Here is a 20,961-nt window from a genome sequence, read left to right on the forward strand (position 1 = left end):
GGAGCCAGAAAATGATAAATTTCCCTGCTAGTGCAGCTTCTTCATCTTCTGAAACCCGAGACGACTCAGACGGGGTTTTTTTCTTTACAGCGATCTCAACAGCTGTTGCAGACAGACTGTAACAGGTTGGCAGTACTTTAATGGAAAGTGTGCTGTTTATTCTTCCTCCACAGGTAGAGATCACGCTGCAGGATGTCAACGACAACCCGCCCGTTTTCCCTAATGACATTCTTGACGTGACCATCGAGGAAAACGTTGGAGATGGCTTCAAGATAATGCAGCTAACAGCCACGGATGCGGACGAGGTAATGGCTCGGTGTCTTTGTGCTTTTCTTTGCCCGTTTTCCACTTCACTGCTTTCGGAATAGATATCCTGGAAGCGATTTGAATTAAAAACGTGCTCTAAATTTTTGTTCCTACAGTGTCAAAACCACTAAAAATTCAAATGTTTTTTTAACATAGTTGTCAGTTGACCATTTTCATACCAAAATTGCAAATATTCAAGGCAAAAAGAAATGGAAACAGTCTAGACTGCATGTCCCTGATTGATTATGATTGTGAGTTCATTATTATTCTGATAAGGGTAGTATTTATTTTTACAGCAGTTCTTAATTTTACAGTCGCTGTCATTGGCAATAAAAGTCATAACCTGGTATATGGAAAATCTCAGCAGTATATTACCTCAGGATTAAAAAAACATTATTGTCAATTTTCTGGGTTTTTGCTGTGATTTAAAGATGTTGCCTTTAGCTGTGGGAAATTGTATTTTTTACTATCATCTATAGATATTGCTAATTATTTGATTAAATTTCATTAAAAATAGGGAATTGCCTGTTGTAGAGTACAGCGTTAGTTGAGTTCAAGGTCAGATGTGCACGTGCTCGCGACTCCACACAGTGACACAAAGCAGCCAAGACAGTTTGGGAAAGCACCATCCTTGCCTGCCTCAACTCTTACGCACTACCACAAAAGCATAAATCACCGCTTTGTAGCAATTAATGTGCTTTCCCCTAAGACACACGCACATTTAGAGTCCGCTCATTTTCACCCTTAAATGTTGATGTTATCTGAGATGTCTTGAGTCCGCTGGTGTCGCAAAAACATCGATTGATTCTTCGTCCTGTCATCCTGATAGTCCCTCCGCGGTCCCCGTAGTTCACATTACATCAGCAGTATCACTCTGAATTAGTCAAAGGCTCCATCTTTGGCTGCTTTCGGCAGGATACGGACATTAAATCCTGCCGCGAGCAAAAAGCAGGCCCTGCCGGCATCTCAAAGGTCTGCGGTCCCTCGCCAAAGCCAAAGGACACAGTTGAAGTGAGTGGAAAGACTCGGCCCATAGAGGGGCGAGAGATTAGAACGCAGGAATATGGACTCAGATTTAATGTTAACTTATGAGGCCACACGTTTTTATTGCACAGCTGTTACCTCGCTCCCATCTCTTTGCTCTGAATGTGAGAAAAGTCATACAAAGTCCCACTTTATGCCATTTCTCTTTTGTCAGAATACTATATTGACTGTAAATCTCGGACCTGGAGGCAAGTCAGTCTTTTCAGTAGGGGGATTTAAGGACGTTATTTGATTATTTTCTTTTTTCAGTTCCAAACTATTCACAGTTTTGATCTTGAAAGGCTTAGCATATGGTATTGAAATCAAATTGTGCAGTTGTTCACTTTTTCCACATATCTGAAGTTAAGAGAAGCTTGACCTGTGGTGCTTAGGCTGAAATCGAAGGCTTTTCGGTAATTTGTAGAAAATTAAGAGTTCATTCTTACAAGCACGCATATGCATATGAGCCGTGCTTGAATTACCCACCTAAACAACTTGAATTCAAGAGAAGTCACATTTCGCTTCCAAGTAGGGATTCAAATGAAAAAAAGAAGCACTTAAAGAGAATGTAGAGGAGCCTTTTTAGGAATTACAGATTCTAGTGATGTTTACTCCAAACTTCAGCGCTGCCATGAATAGGCTGCTAAATAGAAGCCTGTGCTTCATTCCAGCTCTCACTCAGAGCCAGATATGAGGCCAGCCAAGCTTTTGCCCACATCCTTACGCAGGAAACTTAAGTTGCGCTGACACTAAGCGTACGGAACGCATTGGAGCTCTTGTTGAGAAAGCCACATGTGTGAGCCAGCGCAGAGTAGCCAAGAGTGCAAGCTGTTGGCCAGCTGACGGGCTGAATTCAGACATCATAATGATCCCATCCAATTTAACAGCGCTACATGTGGGATTCATGTGTGAGGGTATTAAAATGCTGTTTCTACCCATCCGCTTTTCACTGTGCCCATTTCCACCCCAAAAAAGGAGGAGGGGATTGCAGTGGGGTTGAAAGGAAATCAATATAAAACGCTGCTCTTTTGTGTAATGCAAGTTAGGCCTCTCTGAGAATGTTTCTCACCTCATTTAAAAGAAATATGCAGCCATTTGTGCTTTTGGAGAGACTGTGAGCATTTTATTAGAATTCTGACCTTATGTGGAAAATATGTCACAGGTAAAAAAAAAAAAGAAAAAAACTTTATTAATGAAGAAAAATGCAACAATGGGGGTTTTAGGAGAGATCCCTGCAAGGAAGCACAGGCTCCAAGTGAACAGTAATGCATTCCAGAGGCCTAAAAACCCACAACAAGGAGATTTCTGGCTATTTTGCACACTTGTAGAATGGATTTACACACCAGCAGCACAGACTGTTGGGTCATCCTTACCTCTCTGTATCTGTAGCTGTTAGTGACAACACATTGCTTGTTTTCCAAGAGTCTATGTTATGATTGGCTTGCTGTCTTGGTGCTGTTGCATACAGGAAGCTTGCTATCCCCACCGGCGCTGTCTGCTTCGCACCTCTCGCTTCTCATAGGAACTGCGTGCTCCCAAAAGCCACTCATCTACTAAATGAGTTTCCTTCTGCCCCTGCCTGGTGCGCTTCGCTCCCTGGAATGCTGCTGTTTAATTGGCCAGCCTTCGTTTTTTTTTTTTTTTCCTTTTCCTCCGAACAACCCTCCGTGTCTTTGGAGAGCCGTAAAGTAGTCAGACTCTTGAGTGGAGGTCAAGAGGGCGAACAGTGTCGATGTGAGTGTGTTTGAGTGCGTGTAAAGATTTTACGAAAAGAGAAAGACATGGGATTGTTCAGCAGAATCAAACAGTTTTAAAAGAGAATAAACCTATTTTTAAATGCATGTGTTTATAGTTTTTGTTGGTATGTGTGTGTGTTGGACTGAAGCCTAGATGGACCCCCATCTCGGCCTCTCCCACCTTCCTTGCTCTGCCTTTGAACCCTATCAGAAAATTAATTGGCAAACCATGGTGTTGGGTTCCGGACTGCGGCCCAGGTGGCTAATGAGGTTGCCAGATCTGGAGCCACTGATTGATGACAGCAGGGTCCTTCGATGAGCAGAACCTCACTCCGTCCTCCTCATCGCCCCCATTTTTTATTGGGCCTGGATCTCAGACCAAGTCTGGTAATGCAATGAGAGACGAGGTCAATAAGACGTCAATAAGAGTTTTTATCTATCATAAAAAACAGGCCATGGGAAAGAGATAAGAGCAAGTAAGAGAAGTTAGCCCTGTGATTATATTTACTCTGTGTGTTAAATGTCTGCTTTTAGGCACAAGGCCTAAAAGCAGACAGTTAAAAAATAAAAAGTTAGACAAGGGAAGAGAATATTTTATAGTTTCTTGTGTTTTTCTTCTGTCAGACATGGCCAAACAGTAAAATCTCCTCTACATTCACTTAAAGTTTTGAACCTTTCAGAGTTCACTGATTTAATGACAGGATCACTTTAAAGAATCCTACAGTAAAACATTACATTTGCATTTGACTATGTACTATATGTATAAATAGTTTGTTCAATCCCACATGCATTTTAACAGTGAGCCATTTAAACTGTGATTACCTTTCAAATGTCTTTCAACATCAAAAAGTAAATAACAAGTTCCAGAATTCTTAAATCAATTGAGGGATACAATCAATAAGATGTGGCTCTGTGGTGTAGAGGGGAACACACATATCAAATCCGGTTTGATTCCAGGAGGAGAGATGGACTCATGTATTCCTAGTGCCAGTCCCAAGCCCTGGATAAATGGGAGGGTTGCCTCAGGGAGTGCATCCAGCATAAAATCTGTGCCAAATTAAGCATGCAGATCCATTCCCTGTGGTTTCCCCTTGAGAAATAAGGGAGCAGCTATTTTCTTACACATGCAATTATATGCATTATAATACTGTAATTGAAACCAGTTAATGAAATAAACAGTTATAAATAAATATTGTTCATATTAACAAATGCAAGTTCACTATCTGTTCAATAGATTTGGAAACGTTAAAAACCAAAACAGTGATCTGATCGACTTGAAATTCTTTAGTTTTACAAAAATATTTGTCTGAAGACTGCTTTACTGCCAAAGAGAGGTTGAATCTGTAAAACATGGAGGAGCTTTATACCACAACGGCCAACTAACACATCATTCTCCAGCTGATTTTACCATGAAGCACCGCTGCGTACATACAGTTTATTTCAACACAGCTTATTCACTTAGGCAGTAAATGTGTCAATACGCATATAAAAACCAGCTTAATGCAGCACTTCTACCCTATAAGCCTTTCCATTGTTCCAAGGGGATCAAAAAGCATCACACAAACATCAGGCATAGCTGAAAGAGTCTCTTTTAGCTTAGCTCTTAACCAACTGTAACCGGAGCCCTCGCTTCATCTCGCTGAGCAGCAGTAGCTTTTTGATGTTGCTTTTGCTTTTTTGGCAGAAGACACAGAGTGAGACAGTTGTCTGATCTCCTATTGTCCCCAGCACAAATGTAAACGTCAAGCTCTGTCGTCAGCCTCATTCACATGTCATAGTGCATTCAGTCCCCGTCTCTGATTCCAAAGCCTCTCGCTATAGTGATCGCATGTGTTATGGCGCTTGTACTTGTCCGATGTAATAGATGATCTATTAGTTGCATTTATAGACGAACACTATACCCCCCAAAAGTTCAAAGAGGAAGCGCAAGTCTCTCGTGAATATCACCACTCAGCTCTTGTGTTTCTTCGTATTTTTTTCTGACTCGTTTGACCTTTAATCGTAAAAAAGGCCATTTAGGTTTATCAGCTTTCCAAAAATCTATTATTCCGTGTCATTTATGCTTATAAAGGGGTCCTCTGTGTTGTTCAGCAATGTTGCCTTCGTCCAAGAAAACCTGTTCCTTCTGTCTACACTGCTAGACATTTTCTCTTAACATAAAATCTTAGTGGTAAAGCAACAACATTAAGGTCCTGATAAGATGGGTGGATTTCTCATTAGCATGCTCAAAGCTTGTTTGTTTGTGAAGGTCAGTGAGATGTAATCCCTTCAATTCAGTGTTTTCCCACTTGTGCTTTATTTGGTGTCACTATCTTGATCTGTGATCTTCTTCATGGCCTTTTTGAAATCACAAGACTCCACTTTATGGACTGTCTCTGTGGAAAAGGGCCATGTTAGGGGTTTCATTCATGCTAGACAAGCAGATATTTTGTCCTAGAGACATGGCATGCTAACATGTAATAAACAATCTAATTTCCTAGTAGATAGATTTGCTTTGATGCCTGATGGTCTTCCTCCTGTATCTGATTGAATTGAAATTTCAATCATGGTTCAGCACAACAAATCAAACTGTTTTTATAAATCCTCACTTGCAAGTAATGAGTTTGGGTTTACTAGGAACCCAACAAGGAAAAATCATATTGGAGTGAAATAGATGACTCTATCCCAACTTGTTGTTTGGTGTTATCGCATTCTTTTTAACCTCAGGGTCCCAATGCTCTTGTGACGTACACGATCATCAGTGGGGCAGATGACAGCTTCCGTATCGACCCTGAATCCGGAGATCTCATCGCCACCAAGAAACTAGACCGGGAGAGACGTTCAAAATATTCCCTCCTGGTGCGTGCAGACGATGGAAAGCAGTCATCTGACATGACGCTGAACATCACCGTCAAGGACGTGAACGACCACACGCCAAAGTTCTCCCGTGCAACGTACTCATTTGATATCCCTGAAGACATGGTGCCCGGTAAGATGTCTTTAAAGATTCAAGATTGCAAAGGCAGACAAGCAATGTTTGATCTCATTCAAAAGCCCTTCAGACTAGACTTCTCTGTTAAGCTCATCAGTTACAAATTATTGGGGGTAAATTCTTTGTAGTATTTTTTTTTCCTGTGCATCTTCCTTCAGGGGGAAATCATGAGTTTAATGGGTCAAAGTGACAGTAACTGATATTTGATTTATATGGAAATCTATCAGCAACAAGCAGGATTTACTACAGTACTGACAGTTCTCTGGCCTCGCGTCCTCACTCCTTTCTCCACTTAACTCTCAAGAAAAAGACGCATAACTTTGGTAATCAAAGATTAATGAGGGTGTCATTTAGAAATGTTTCATGTAAAGCTCTAATAAAACACTTAATGATTAGCTGTGTGCTCAGCCTCAGCTGTAAGCTGAAAACATCAGCGACTGCTTTTAGTCCAAAGCAGAACAGGCCAAGACATTAAAAAATCATCAGTTATTTTAGCAACTGGCGCAGCAATAACTGAGTCACTGGTATTAATAAACCTCTCTCTAACCCCCTGCAGTTAGTTTTTTTCGAAAGGGCCATAAAGAACTTCTCGCCTCTGTGTTACAACTCGTGTCTCACAGGCTCCATCGTGGCAGCAATCCTGGCCAGCGACTCTGACTCAGGGGTGAATGGAGAGGTCACCTACTCGCTGGAGGAAGACGACGAGGACGAGACGTTTCTCCTGAACCCCGTGACGGGATTTTTCAACGTGACACGTCTGCTAGACTACGAGACTCAGCAGTACTATATTCTGACAGCGAAGGCTCAGGATGGTGGGGGGCAGGCCAGCACAGTCAGAGTGTACTTCAATGTGTTGGATGTAAATGACAACGCGCCTGTTTTTAACACTACCGCGTACAGCACGTCTGTCTCTGAGATTTTGCCGCCTGGATCCAGTATCATCACCGTGGGAGCCACTGATGCTGATGATGGTATGTATATATAAGAATTTACATAGGATATGGTAATGTGCTAACACCTGACTAGTACTTTTGAGCTCATCCAACCACAGGACCAGCATATCAGTCTGAGCAGGTTCACATGAGCACAAATGTGAATGAGTCTGGAGATGTTATGATGAGCACTGCAGTATGTTGCCAGCGTGACTGGTTTGGTAGTGGGTCAGTGAAGGTGCCCTTCAGACCTCCACATGCTAGCCAACAGTACCCTGACTTTTGTTAGGTAGTAGGACAAAGTCCCAGTGTCAGACATTATACTGGTGCAGTGGGTTCCTCCTGGTGCAGGATAATATCTGGTGGCCAGAGTATCTAGGCAATGGTGAAGGATGATGAAGGCATTGATCCCAGTGACTGGCCCTCACGTTCCCCAGACCTGAATCCAACAAGCACCTGAGGACACATTACTGAGCAACATTATGACAGAACTTGGATGAACCTGCGATTTCAATATTTAACCTTGACTTTGGCTGTGATTTTGAGTCTAGGTCTCAAAGGGTTGATGATTTTTTTCTCCCCTGATTGTTGGTATGTCGTTCAATATTTGGAAAAAAATGATAAGATTTACATCAGTAAAGATTCTTTCGTTTGTCAAATCAAGGTGTGATTTAAGTATTAATTTTACATATACTTGTATATATAGTGGAGTGTATATATAAACACATACGCTGCTCACGTCATTGTGTGTAACCATATTAAATATGACAAAAGGGCAGGGATACCTCAGTAGGTAGAGTGGTGGTCCCCTTCTAAAATAAGCAATGTGGAATTTTCCCATGCTTTGATATATAGTGTTTATAATTATATATATTTTTTTCATTTCTTGTAAGCTTAGTTTCGTATTAAACATCACTTATCAGACAAAATGAGAAATACTAGTGCAGCTGTGGCACTGATTTCACTCTATGCAACAGTTCAGATGACTTAAAACTGATATGCCACTAAATGTTTTGCTACATTTGGAACTATTTGGCACTTGTTGAAGATAAATATGTCTGAAGATGAGCCTTTTTTAACTGTACTTGAAAACACAGTCGTCAAGTTAAGTCCTGGAAGTATTCCGGTGATGTCAGTGTACTCATAAACGCTGCTCAGTGGGCATGTTTAAAGCAGTAATGTACTCTCATCGTATAAATCAAGTGTGAGCTAGCCTTAGTAGATTAATTTAACAGAGGCCTGTCACTTTGTTATGACAGCTGGTTACACAGAAGCTCTCAAGCCTACATTTTATTTTTCGTTTTTATTTTGAGTCGCACATAATTGATTTGATGAAATACAACATCTTCACCATGTGATTAAGCGGCTGGAGTTATTTCTGCGTTTCAGGTGGTGGGTTTCATGTCTGTGAAGAAGCGTGTGGTATTTGAACGGCCACCGCTACTCTCCTCTGCTGTAATTATCGCTTCACCCGGGCCTAATGTGGTTATTGTGACCTACATTCCTGGGAAATATGCTGCCTAGTTCTCAACCAAAGTCTGGCTTCTTTCTCCACTGTCCACATAATCTGACCACGTCGTCCTCTCAGATATATAGCTGCCGCTCTGCACTGTCAAAACAAAACACCGCCATTGTTAGCGCTTCCTAAGCCCTGACCCCTGACCCCCAGACTTTGGCTCTAGACAGCGTAGCCAAAACTCAGATAGAAGTAGCACTCAAGCTTTTGATAAGAGATTACTTGTAAACTGTAAATGCACACAAGAGTGTGGGAAGGTGGCGGCGTTTTCCGCATGAATACCCTGTTGAGTTGAATTACAGATGCTCAATTTAAGCTTGTTTTAACCCCCACTTCCAGGGCGGTTGTACAGATTAGGCCAGATTTCAAGGTTGGATAGTTTAGTGCATCCATCCATTCATTCACAGACATTGTAGTTATGTCGCTTAAAATAAATATTTCAGTTCAGAGGGATTTTCCAAAACTATCAGTTGAGGAAGTGGTTACAGTGGTATTTCTTTCTGATAGCAATCTGTCATTTTACATGAATAGATTGTCTACTCGGATGATAAGAGTAGCACAGAGCTGTTGCACATGCACAATTTGTGGAAATGGAAGTTGATAATGTATATAAGTGCCTAATTCAAAAACATGGAGAATATCTAACAGTTATATCTAGAACAATGGATGTCAGTCAGAGTTATCAGTATTTGACCTCCACCATGCTGTCCTTTCTGTTCAAGGCCACATCAAATAATTTCATTTAAACTCAATTTAAAAAATCAGAGTGTAAAATGAGGTCTTTTAATTTGAAAGAAGTAACTGCATGGAAGATGATATTTAGGTATTTTCAGTTATCATATTGGTTTGGTGCAGAAAATCTAACAGATTAATCTAACTTTCACCTTCCTGATATTGTTTTTATCTTCTAAAGACCTGCATCTTGCCATGTTTTTCAGGCCAGAATGCACAGCTCCTCTACAAAATCGCATCTGGGGATCCCCAGGGCCACTTTGTCATCACCAAAGATGGGGTCCTCCAAACTAAGAAGTCTTTGGACAGGGAAACCCAGTCTTTCTATAACCTGGTAGTCACAGTAAATGACCTAGCCCCACCTCCCATTACCCGCTTCACCAGCACTGCCCAAGTGTCGATCATTCTTCTGGATGTCAATGACTGCCCACCGACCTTCACTTCTCAGAAGATGACTTACATCCAGGAGAACACTCCAGTGGACACAGTCGTGTTCACGACCCAAGCCACAGATGCTGACAGTGGGCCCAACAGCTACGTGGAGTACTCCCTCAGAGGCCCGTTCGGTAACAAGTTCAGCATTGGTACAATAGACGGAGATGTCCGGTTGATTGGGGAACTTGATAGAGAGGAGCTTTCCAACTACACGCTCACAGTCGTAGCTACAGATAAGGGCGAACCGCCTCTCTCTTCGACAATGGATGTGACTATGGTGGTTTTGGACGTCAACGACAATACCCCGAGCTTCTCGCAGAATATCTATGACATCGAGATCGAGGAGAACATCTTGACGGGGACCGATGTCATCCAGGTGTTTGCTAGCGATGCTGACGAAGGCACCAATGGGCAGATCCGTTTCTCTATCTCTGGGGGAAACACCAACTCTGATTTCCGGATCGATTCTGTCACGGGGGTGATCTCAGTGGCCAAACAGCTGGACCGAGAGGCGCGTTCATCCTATTCATTGGTGGTCCAAGCTGCAGACCGTAGCAGCAGCCCCAGGGTGGACCGAGCAACAGTCAACATTGTTTTACTGGATGTTAATGACTGCTCACCTGTTTTTGAGCTCTCTCCTTACACTGTCAATGTTCAAGAGAACCTTGAGAACCTACCGAAAAACATTCTGCAGGTTAGTTTTTGGGCTTTATTTATTTTCATATGCCAAGACATTAAGTGAAATTCACAGAAAGGTCTTCCAGGGTGAAAAAAGGTTCTAACAAGCTTAATGCCTCAACCAAATTCGTAGTACTTAAACTAACTTAATAAGTGCAGGTGTGTGAGTGCTATTAGGGCACTAAACCACTAAGTTTGGTGATCTTATTTTGCTAAATGCTGCAGCAAATACTTGGGTGAAATGATAAAGAAATGATATACAACTATCATTTGTTCTGCTCAATTAGGGCTTTATAGGATTTCAGCGAAATATGAAACTCAGCTAAATTGCATGACGAGACGATTAACATTCTAACCACCCTGATGACTAAATGAGCCATACATAAAAAATGGACTGGAAACGCAGATTTCCGGTGACAGAGTAAATTGCACTTTCACTCGTGTACCCAGTGAGGAAATGAGGATACAGTTATGGGCCCAGGCGCAGTGGGTTTACCCACAAAATGTAGCTATACCTAACTGATACATGCACAGGAAAGCCCACAATGCATCTGGGCACACCAGTGAGTAGTTGCAGCAAAGTACGATTGGCAAATAGTTTTATACTTTAGAAACCATTAAATAGATGTCTGTCTGCAATTCCCACAGCAGCCCACAGTGTGTGACTCTGGTTTTCTTCTTGGTGGATTCCCTTTGAAAGTCTGATTCGACAAAGTGAATAAGTAATGATCTTCCTTCCCTCAGCAATTACCTTCATGGTGCCGCTGAACACCGTGAAGGTAATTAAGCCTCAACTGTGAGATTCAGTGAGGTCCGTGGTTATGCTGGGTTACTTGCAGACAGGGTTAAATTGATGCAGCTTTGTAAATCAAGCTCCCTGGGATTAGAAAAAAAGGAAAATTGAAGTTTGTTAACAGCTTATTTTTGATTTTAAGAATATAAGATCTTTTAAACCATGTAAAACGGTCTATTTGCTCAACACACTGAAATGTCAAGATTATTTATACAGACCAAGAAACTTTTATCTGTGCGTACACACAAAACCTGTACCTGAACCTAATTTTACAGAACTTACAGAAATAGATAACTTTTACCATTATCCTGTACAAGACATATAGGTTGAGAGGAATTATTCATCACTAACCTCATTCAGTTAATTTAGCTGCATATAAATCTCAGTCAACATGTTTTATTGCTTTTCGTTCATAAGAAGAAGGTGTTGTATCTTCTTTTAAAAGGGACACTGTTTTACTTTAAGTATTTATATTTTACAGTTGTATTTTTCTTTCATTTGCATTCTGATAATGTGCCCAAAGCCTGGAATAAGAAGTTATTTAATAGATTTAATTATGTGGTTAAAATGAACTCGTCTCATAAAGCTGCAAAATTGAAAAGTTAACACATAATAAAACACATACTAAACACATAATGAAAAATTAACAATAATTACAATCTTTTCTTACATAAAAGAAGAAATATCAAATTAAAATAAAAATGTTACAAAATAAAAAAGTGTGTTTACTGAAGTAAAAGAGTATTATTAGTAAAGTTTAGTTCAAAATACTGACTAATGAGGCTCTCTGTGTGTTGTATCATTACTAATAGAGTAAGTTTAATGATCCAAATGCAATTACAGACTTATTTTAAATTCATTGACTGCCATATACTGACTAATCTGTTAGCATATGGCTCATCTTTTTCCCCTTCTGCACCTCACGTTTACATATCTTATATAAATCCTACATTTAAGATGTTTCAGCCTGCCCACAGACCACTGTCTCTGCAAGCTACTTCACAACCCACCCTATCAATTTCATGTCTGTTTTGTCTCAGTTCTTACTTAGTTCAATTTTATCTAATGTTCTCATGATAGTAGTAACAGCAAATCAAATCTAAAAAACAAATGTAGTAAAAAGCATCATGCGATTTCTCACCGTAATTGGAATTATGGCTGGAATTTGTATAAAAAACGAACACAAACTTAAATTACTTTAGAATGATCCATTTTGTACTTTTCACCTTTTGCTTTTTGTATTTTTTTTTACATTTTTTCTGTTTGTTGTAAATAAACATATTTTTTCATGATTTCCAGGTTATTGCTAGAGACGATGACCAAGGTGCAAATGGTCAGCTAAGCTACATGCTCAGCGGCGGGAACGATGAAGGCGCGTTCACCCTGTCCTCCAGCGGTCAGCTGAGCCTGACCGAGACGCTTGACCGGGAAGTGCAAGAGAAATACATCCTTCTGATCACAGCCACCGACTCAGGTATGACTGCATTAAAGGTTTCGAGCCGCGAAGGCAGCCGATAGCATCTTGAAATGTTTGGCGCTTTTTAAGCAAAAGATTATTTTATGCAGGCTCAGCCGCCTTATGTTTCAGTATTCCAGAATCAATTGTTTACATCTGAACTCATTCCACGTGTAACGTGTTCAAGTTATCATCCATGATCTGGTTTATCTAGTGAGCTCTAAGTATTGCATATGTCCCTATATGGACATTGTTGAATTTAAGCAAAGCACAGGCAATATTTTGTAATCAGCCTGCAAAACACAGCTGAAAAAGAATATTGTCATGAAGTAACAGCAATGTCAACAAACAGCATTTTGATTTCATAGTCTGCTCCGAGGTCTTTTTGTGTGGCACAATAACCCAAACAATCTGGAGTTTTTAGCTTGCAAACTAGTGGGTGTTTTTTTTTTTTTTTTTTTTTGACCTAATCCACAGAAGTCTTTTCAGCGGGTTCAATTGAATAGCATCCTCTGTTTATTTGGATACTGCGGTAGAGCTTGTTATAGCCAGATAAAAGGTTAACTTGTTATTGCATAGAGGCCAGTTAATGTGCAGTTAAAGCAGTACATGCATATCCCCGTTGCAGCCAAATCACATGGTATCCCAGTTAAATATATGTTTCCCTGAGCTCCTCTGGTGCGGCCGTCATGGTCTCAGGGTGGTTCCGTTTCATTCCTGGATTGACCATGTGACCGTTCATAATGCTGTGTATTTTTGACTTTATGCAGAGACTTTGGTGAGAATTGGCTCGATGTTGCCTGGAGTATCTTGTTTTGAAAAACACTTAAGCAGTATATTCATTACCTCATCATTTAATCATTGGAATATTAGAATATTTATTATAAAATTGTCTATAAATCAAGTAAAATCAAGTCCCTGCTCAAACATCTTTTTTTTTTGTTTTTGTTTTTTTTTGTTTTGTCAAAGTAAGCTGTTGTGAGATCTGTGCCACATGGAAAAAGTTGCTTAACAAAGTGAACATGCTAATTAAGATTTGATCTCATTTGTACCCTTCACGCTGCGTCCATATTTAAAACCCTGACAACAATTCCAAAATATTTTGACAGGACATCTCAGTACAATGCCAAGGCAGAAAGAGGGATTTGGGGTAGAATATCTAAATATCAAAAACACCATAATCATAGTACAGTCCAAATTACCCAGCAGCATTTTCTCACATCTTTGAGGCCTCAGTCAGTGGAGGGAAATGTTTCTCCCAGGCGCTATCTGTCAGGAAATGTTTGAAGGTGGATGGGGCAGACATGTCTCCAAGTCTGCCGTCTAACGTGACCCATTTGCAACCGCACGCATTCATCTTTACATGTTAAAGCCCGCTTTTGTCTGTCGTAACATAAAGAACATAGAGAAAAATAAATCCAGAGGATTTCTTATGCAAAGGCGTCCTATTGTTTCAGAAAACGTCTCGATTGTCTGCTTGCTGAAAAACTGGTGTCATGGTTGTTATGTAAAATCCAAGGGAAAATCTCCCTGCAGCCATTGTGCCCTAAAAACTTGATTATGACTAAGAGAAACTGCTACATCCCAAACTTCTTCTTTCTTTCTAACTCAGCTTTTTTCTTTATACATTCTATAAATAGATCCTAGTCTTTTTCTACACGGATTTCTAGAGCTGTGTCCCTGTGCATTTTTGATTTAGTGGTCCCTTGTCATGTGAACTCATTAAGAGAACTCCTGTATTCTCCCTCTGTTGTGCTAACGGCGAAATCTGTCATGAAATGGTTGGAAACAAAGGCGCCCACTGGGTGCTTCTCATAATGTGTTCTGGCTCGTGAGAAGAACACAATTTGGTAAACTTCTGCAATTATTTGAAAGTCTGTGCTCAGCCCCCACAACTTGTGGCATCCATACAAGCTGCGTAAAGGTGTTTTACAAGGCATCATGTAGAGAGGAAATCTGACACAGAATATTTCTTCTCCTTTTTTTAAGTCTCCCTTCCTTGTTTATGGGAATTTGTTTTGTTTCTGCATTTTTGAGTTTACTAGTTGTGCAGATACATGAAGATATTTGAGGTTTGGAGTACGCAGACCCGGACTGTTGTTTTTACTCAGCCAACATCTGGGATCAGCTGCAGGCAAGTCAGATTTTCAAGCCACTGCTTAGTAATGTACAAGTTTTGCCTGCTCGGAAGAATGCACAACAGTGAGATCTCCCACAGAGTCGCAAATGCTTTTGCAAAACAATGTTGCTGTTATGGCTTTAAGTAGGCATCTGTGGTTGTGGAGAACATATTTTCATGCACACGGCAGTTTGTCGGGTTTGAGGTGATCTGATCAGCTTTAAAGTTAACCCTAATGCTTTTGATTAATATAATCTATTTTCTTATATTGTTTTTCCTGAATCCATGAATTTTTGAGACAGTAATATAGCCAAAAGCTTCTTTTTTCATACAGGAGTTTCTTGCTGTCTGCCTTGCTTTGTTAATCTCTTGGATCTTTTTAAAAGTAGGTATTCCCACTTGAACTTCCTCTTTTTCAATGTTTTTGGAAACCCTTTCAACTAATAAAAGTTATAAAAACTGACCTAATTTGATTTAAATTAGCGATTAACTGATTTGTTGCGTGCTTATGCTTGTGTCTGCAGATTAGTAGACACGCAATGATTATTTGTTCATACATATGTTTTTTTGTGCATTTGTGTGTTGCCTTCGAGTTTGTGCAAGTCTGCGTGTGGTGGTGAGAGCATCCTCGGGGCGCATTGACATGCAGAGCGTTTGACCACATTTATTAAAGAGAAGGCACAGTAAATCCCTTGGCCCATGCCTATTATGGCGGATACGAGCGCATAGAAATCCCATGTCTTTCACATCCCTCCAGCACATCGCTCCATAGTGCCGCGCTGTTTGTATATGGTCTTTTGGCTGGTGGGTGAGGGGAGAGTTTTGGGGGGCTAAACGACCGCTTAGCAGATAAAGAATTTTAATGACCATGCCTATTTAAAAGCAGAATCCTTTATGCTCTTAAATGGCTCCCATGAATCTGGCGTGTAAACCCTTCCGTATTCTTGAGTTTTCTTTCCCCTGGACTTGTTTGGTTGAATAATGATCTGTCAATCTCCAGCCTGTCGTCAGGTTTTGAGCAAAAAACAACAGAGAAAATTTAATGCCAGCATATATCCATCAGTCTTTGTCATATTAGGCAAACATGGACGGAGCAAACAAAGTCCTGCGCGTACGCTGATAACGTGGCGTTAAAACGTGGCCGAGACATCGCTAGATCACTGTCCAACACTTGCCATAAAAAATCTTTAATAGGGTCCATTTCTGATGGTTTCACCCAGTCTGCAGTCTAGTGGCAACAAAGGACTTGGCCAAATAAAATATCAGGTTCCTCAAATGAACTTTAACAGAGCAGTAACATTCTGGATCAGCTCTTAAAAAACTCTGCAGTAACAATGTGGTCTTGCAGAGTTTTTTCCTATCGCCTGTTTTCTCTTTTCCACTCTCTGGTACACACTAACATTTGCAGGATCTGAATGTTTGTGTAAATAGCTTTGGTAAGTTGTGGAGGAGGGAGAAGGCGTGTATTAAAAAGGTGGTGTGGGCTGAATGATTGGTGCTTCGGCCTGGCAAGATCCACTTTTTAATGATGTTTATTCACCGAGGAGCCTGGCTACCACATCACTTTCTCACAAAAATAAACCCATCAGAACTATATGTGGCCATTGCTAACGCACTTTTTTTTTGCTTACTGAAAATCTGTGTAATATGTATGTGAATATAAGTGCATGCTTTCGCTCTTAAACACTTTTCCAAAGTCATATTTCAGCTTTATGTGGCCCATGTATGAACATTATAGAGTTGTGTTATGAGCAAGTTATTCTGGCAGTATAAGTTTTCCACCTCTCACACTATGTTATGATCTGCTGGTATTGCTGTGTCACCATAAAATGGAAAGCAGTCACTGAATGGTGCACAGACCCAGTGCTAGATTGGGATTTCCAAATATTCTTCAACACAGCAAATAAAAGCACCACAGTAATAAAAACACAAAAGGCAAATCACTTCATTAAATTTCACCACGGGCCCTAAACTATGAAAAAAAGCTCCGCTCTGTGTCTGTCGATAGGGTTTTTTTTTTTTTTTTGCATGCTTGCAAACCGCCAACCCGTATCTGTAACATATGTGGAAGAAATTATGCAAAAGCATTCAGACGCAGCACTCCATAAATAACCAGGGAGCTGTATAAGATTCTAGGTTTAATTTGATGGATGCCACTGACATTGCCATATTATTAGGAATATTCTAGCTCCCTTTATGCTGGGTAGCAGCTTTGAGTGTTCTGCTGAGATATCCCTTTCACTCTGTTGCTTGTTAACTGTGAGAAAACCTCTGTTTACTCTGTTATGTTTGGCAAACTGTGCAGTGGGACAGCTTGCACCCTGCTCTCGGCTCCACGAGGTCTTTCATGGGTGCCGGACAGGGTTGCATTAAAAGAAGCTTTGTCGCAAAGCAACAGGTTCTCAGAGGCAGAAAAATGTCAATTTTGGCTTGTTGGCAGCCAATTCTCACCCCCCCTGAGTAATGATGTGTTTTATTTACGCTGTCCCTTAAGAGCACAATCTAGCCGCAGTCCATAAACCGTAATTAACCGTTTAGCCTTAAGCTTCAGGCTACAGATGGGCTGTCTCATAAATTTACACATTCATTCGTCTTCCCAAAGTCAACCTGTCCTCAACTTCCCACTTTAATGAACCTGGCTGTTTGGACATCCCAGCTTTGTCCTTCCTCATTTCTTTTTTCGATAAAACATCAGGCAGGCGTATATTAAAGGAAGAGATTATCTCTTGTGCCAGCACAGACACTCAAACCTTCTTCTTAGCACGGCTTAAGCTGAGCAACTTGGGGTGACTCGCAGCCTTTCCCAGGAGGTGAGCGCTGCTGTCTCCTTCAAAACCCCCCGTGAGGCTCTCACAGCGCCGTGCACCCTCATAGCAGCTGCGGCGGTCAGAAAACACGTAGCTTAATCATCATTAACACGTGTATTTGTACCCCCTCTAGTTCAGAAAGTATGGCCACAGCACCTTCTTAAAGGTTAATGTGATTTGTCCAGCGGTAATGTACACTAATAAGGTGCTTAGACCCTGCCATATGTTTTTGCTAGACAATGCTTTCTGACTTGAGAGGCTTATGGGGAAACCTCTCTGTGGATCTCTTCGATGGAGGAGGCTACAACAGATGGTCAGTTGGTCTACTTTAGTCAGAAAGCTTGTTATTTTGCACACTCCTTCCTTGGGGTTATTCTAGGCTTTTCCAGTTTCCCCCAGTTGTGATTCGAACTGAAAGAAAGCTCTTAGATGTGATCTCAGATGCAGCAGTGAAATATTAGTGGGAAGGTTTAAGTGTCAGTCCCATTGCCAGTTTAACAAACACTTTAAGTTCTTTTAGGGTTATTGTGAAATATCAAACAGAGGACTCTGTTTTAGTTGTCACTGATCCAGCTGTGTCATTCCTAGATCTGAAGGGGATGCGCTGCGTTTAATTAAATGGTAATGGTGCATCGAGATTCAATTAAAGCAAGGAGGAATCGGCTCGAGCACTTTGAGCGCCCCTTTGTGTGCACTGACGCCTGTGTCTTTTTCCTTTATCCTGTAGTGCAGCGGTCCCCAACCCCCGGGCCTCGGACCGGTCCGTGAGTCGTTTGGTACCGGGCCGCGAGAGTTGAGGCTCAGGTGTGAAATGTGTGGTTTTCAGGGTTTTTATCGGTTTTCAGCGTTATTTTGTTATCGTTTTTATCGTTTACTCGGTTTTCCTGGGTCTTTTCACGTGTGTTATGAATAAATCTTCTTTTTTTCGGTACCGGTACTAGTTTTATTTTGTTGTATTTATCCGCGACACCTTAAAGGCCGGTCCGTGAAAATATTGTCGGGCATAAACCGGTCCGTGGCGCAAAAAAGGTTGGGGACCGCTGCTATAGTGTAATGGCTGCTCACGGATAAAAACCTTTTATCTGAACACCATCGGTCTGATGTCTTGCATTGGAGAAAACCCTTGAACAGAAGGCAGAGTTATCACATCAGAACTTAGTGGCTCTGGTACAAAAACACCTCATGGAAACATGGTGCCAGAGAGTTCACTATTTTCTTTACTGATTGAGGCAGCACACTCCTCTCGGCTCAAACCTCGATTCCTTCTGTGCAACAATAAATAATACTGGTGGCAGTAGCTTTGAAAGCAATTTTCTTTGACATTTGAATGAGATTTTAATGAGACAGTGCGTAATAATGCGAGGTTTTACTCACCAGAAGTGTAGTGTCGGGGGGGGGCAGGTTTGCTTTCCTAAATGACTTGAGATTAACCCCTGAAATAGGATTACGCTCATGGCACAAACATCGGCAAGAGGTAAGGTAGTGCCTTGATTACCTTATCTGTCTTATGGCTCTTAAGGCATACTGGTGCTATGAATGCAAACAAAACTGATCACGCTTTCCTAATATCAACTTGAATATGCTAAATATGCTGGTACATATGTTGTTGAATATTGTCTTGGATAGTTTTTGTTTCATGGAGGCTAATAGCATTAGATTACCTTTACAATGTCTTTAATGTCTGTGGTTAATGCAGCCCTATAAAAGTTTAAAATTTACCTTAAGAACTACTGCTCACATAAAAGAAAGGGTCTGGGGACAGGACTTGCCAATGGAAAAAATATTTGTCTAACCGCAGTGCATGGCTGCCACTGGTAGGCAGCTGACTTCCCGCTGCAAGTTTCCACCAGTTCTCTTTCCATGGTAAAATGATGTCATTTGTCGTCCAGCGGTGGGCCAAATTGTGCTCTGCCAGATCCAGGCAAATTTCCTCGCCATATCCCTGCCGTGCACGAGGTGACACCCGCCTTGTCTGCAGTAATCTAAATCATTGACCCTGACACTCTTCCCTGTGCTTTGCCAGATTCCAGCGAAGACTGTTTGGAGGAGATGCTGGCATTTCTCAGCACTCTTGGAGAGCATTCCTCTCCTGTTGAGTCACTCCCTCCACAGAAAGAAGAACTGGACGGAGATTATTTTGTACGTTTAAAAAAAATGCTCTGGGATTGATTTCTTACTATTACAGGTACAGGATGCAGAGGAAATTTAAGAATCGGAAACAGATGATGACTTACTCGACTGCAGCGCTGACCCTGTTATTTAGTCTGCCGTCATATGAATCTCAACAATGTCTCACACCAGCCATAACTATTTGAAACAACTGTCATCTACATACATTTGCATACCTGCCAAGATATAGTGTTCCTTTACTAAATCTGTCATCCCACGCAATGTAACAAGATAGATCTGAACTATTTACACATCGAACAGGATGCTTGGAGGGGGTAACAGCTGCCAGGGGGTTATGTGATATCAGTTAGCCCCATGAGGCCAAGAAGGCACGTTCAGAAACTGCACGGAGTTGCATGATGCTGTGAGAAGTGATACACCAAGAAAGATGTGAAAAATCCTCAATTTGAGCCCACGCCTATCATCTGCTGGGTCAACGCAGGTTCAGCTTTGGACAGAGGAGCGTTAGAGGGGGTGGGGTGTCTCTGTTCTGTGCTTGCTAAGGATTAGCTGGTGTAACAGTGCCCTGGGCCCCAGAGTCCCTGATGTGTTGGGTGACAGAGTCTTTGAAGGTCCCAACAGAGAAGGCTGACCGTTCACAGGCAGTAAACAGGTTGTGACATCACATCCTGTGCAAAAATGAAATGCCTAAAAGGAGGGCGGTGTGCTCCACATACACATAGATGCACACAGTCGGTGCTAGCGTTTTAGCTTGGCTGGCTTCCTCTCTTAGTGAGGGGAACAATGCTATTGAAATGCGACTGCTGCGCTCGGTCGGTATCAGTTAAGTTCAGAAAAATACTGCGGTGCGCTTGATATTCAAAAACAAATCATTCCTGCATTGACTGCATTGGTAGACAAAGCCACTTAGCTCTCAGAGCCTCTTATCAGCCATCAGCAGCTCCAGCCTGTACAGAACATCTTTGATCAACAGCAGTCTTAGCGAGTTGCTGACTGTCAAACACACTTTACTTACCACCTGCGGCTCCTTGCTGGTTAATTTAAAGTGATACAGACGCCTTGCTGACTTGGATCGCTCCTCAATTAAGAGGATCACCTGAGGAGGAGCGAAAGCTGCTCTAATCTATTGCTATAACAACCTCCTGAATGATGATTCATGTCAAATGAAACTTGCTGAGACAAACGATACCTCGGGTCCAAGTATAGGCGGATTAGAAAGCTACAGTAAAGCATGATGTTAATTAAATAATCTTGCTGACACATGTTGTGGTTATTACATAATAAGTCTGCGATGAAGCTATATAGAGGGGATTGGTTTACATTTTAT

At 41.3% G+C, this 20,961-nt stretch overlaps 1 protein-coding gene across 1 annotated transcript in view; it reads left to right on the plus strand.

Moving 5' to 3' along the window:
* Positions 1 to 20,961, plus strand: part of fat4 (FAT atypical cadherin 4) — a 109,081-nt gene that overhangs the window by 59,750 nt on the left and 28,370 nt on the right. Inside the window, exons 2-6 of the mRNA XM_085416881.1 lie at positions 174 to 305; positions 5,772 to 6,033; positions 6,657 to 7,007; positions 9,423 to 10,345; positions 12,422 to 12,596. Of these exons, the coding sequence (XP_085273007.1) occupies positions 174 to 305; positions 5,772 to 6,033; positions 6,657 to 7,007; positions 9,423 to 10,345; positions 12,422 to 12,596 (1,843 nt within the window). The remainder of the gene's footprint in view (positions 1 to 173; positions 306 to 5,771; positions 6,034 to 6,656; positions 7,008 to 9,422; positions 10,346 to 12,421; positions 12,597 to 20,961) is intronic.

The sequence above is a fragment of the Rhamphochromis longiceps genome, linkage group LG2, assembly GCF_057381845.1.
Source record: "Rhamphochromis longiceps isolate RC_006_pf linkage group LG2, R_longiceps_female_GT1.1, whole genome shotgun sequence".
Classification (NCBI taxonomy): domain Eukaryota; kingdom Metazoa; phylum Chordata; class Actinopteri; order Cichliformes; family Cichlidae; genus Rhamphochromis; species Rhamphochromis longiceps.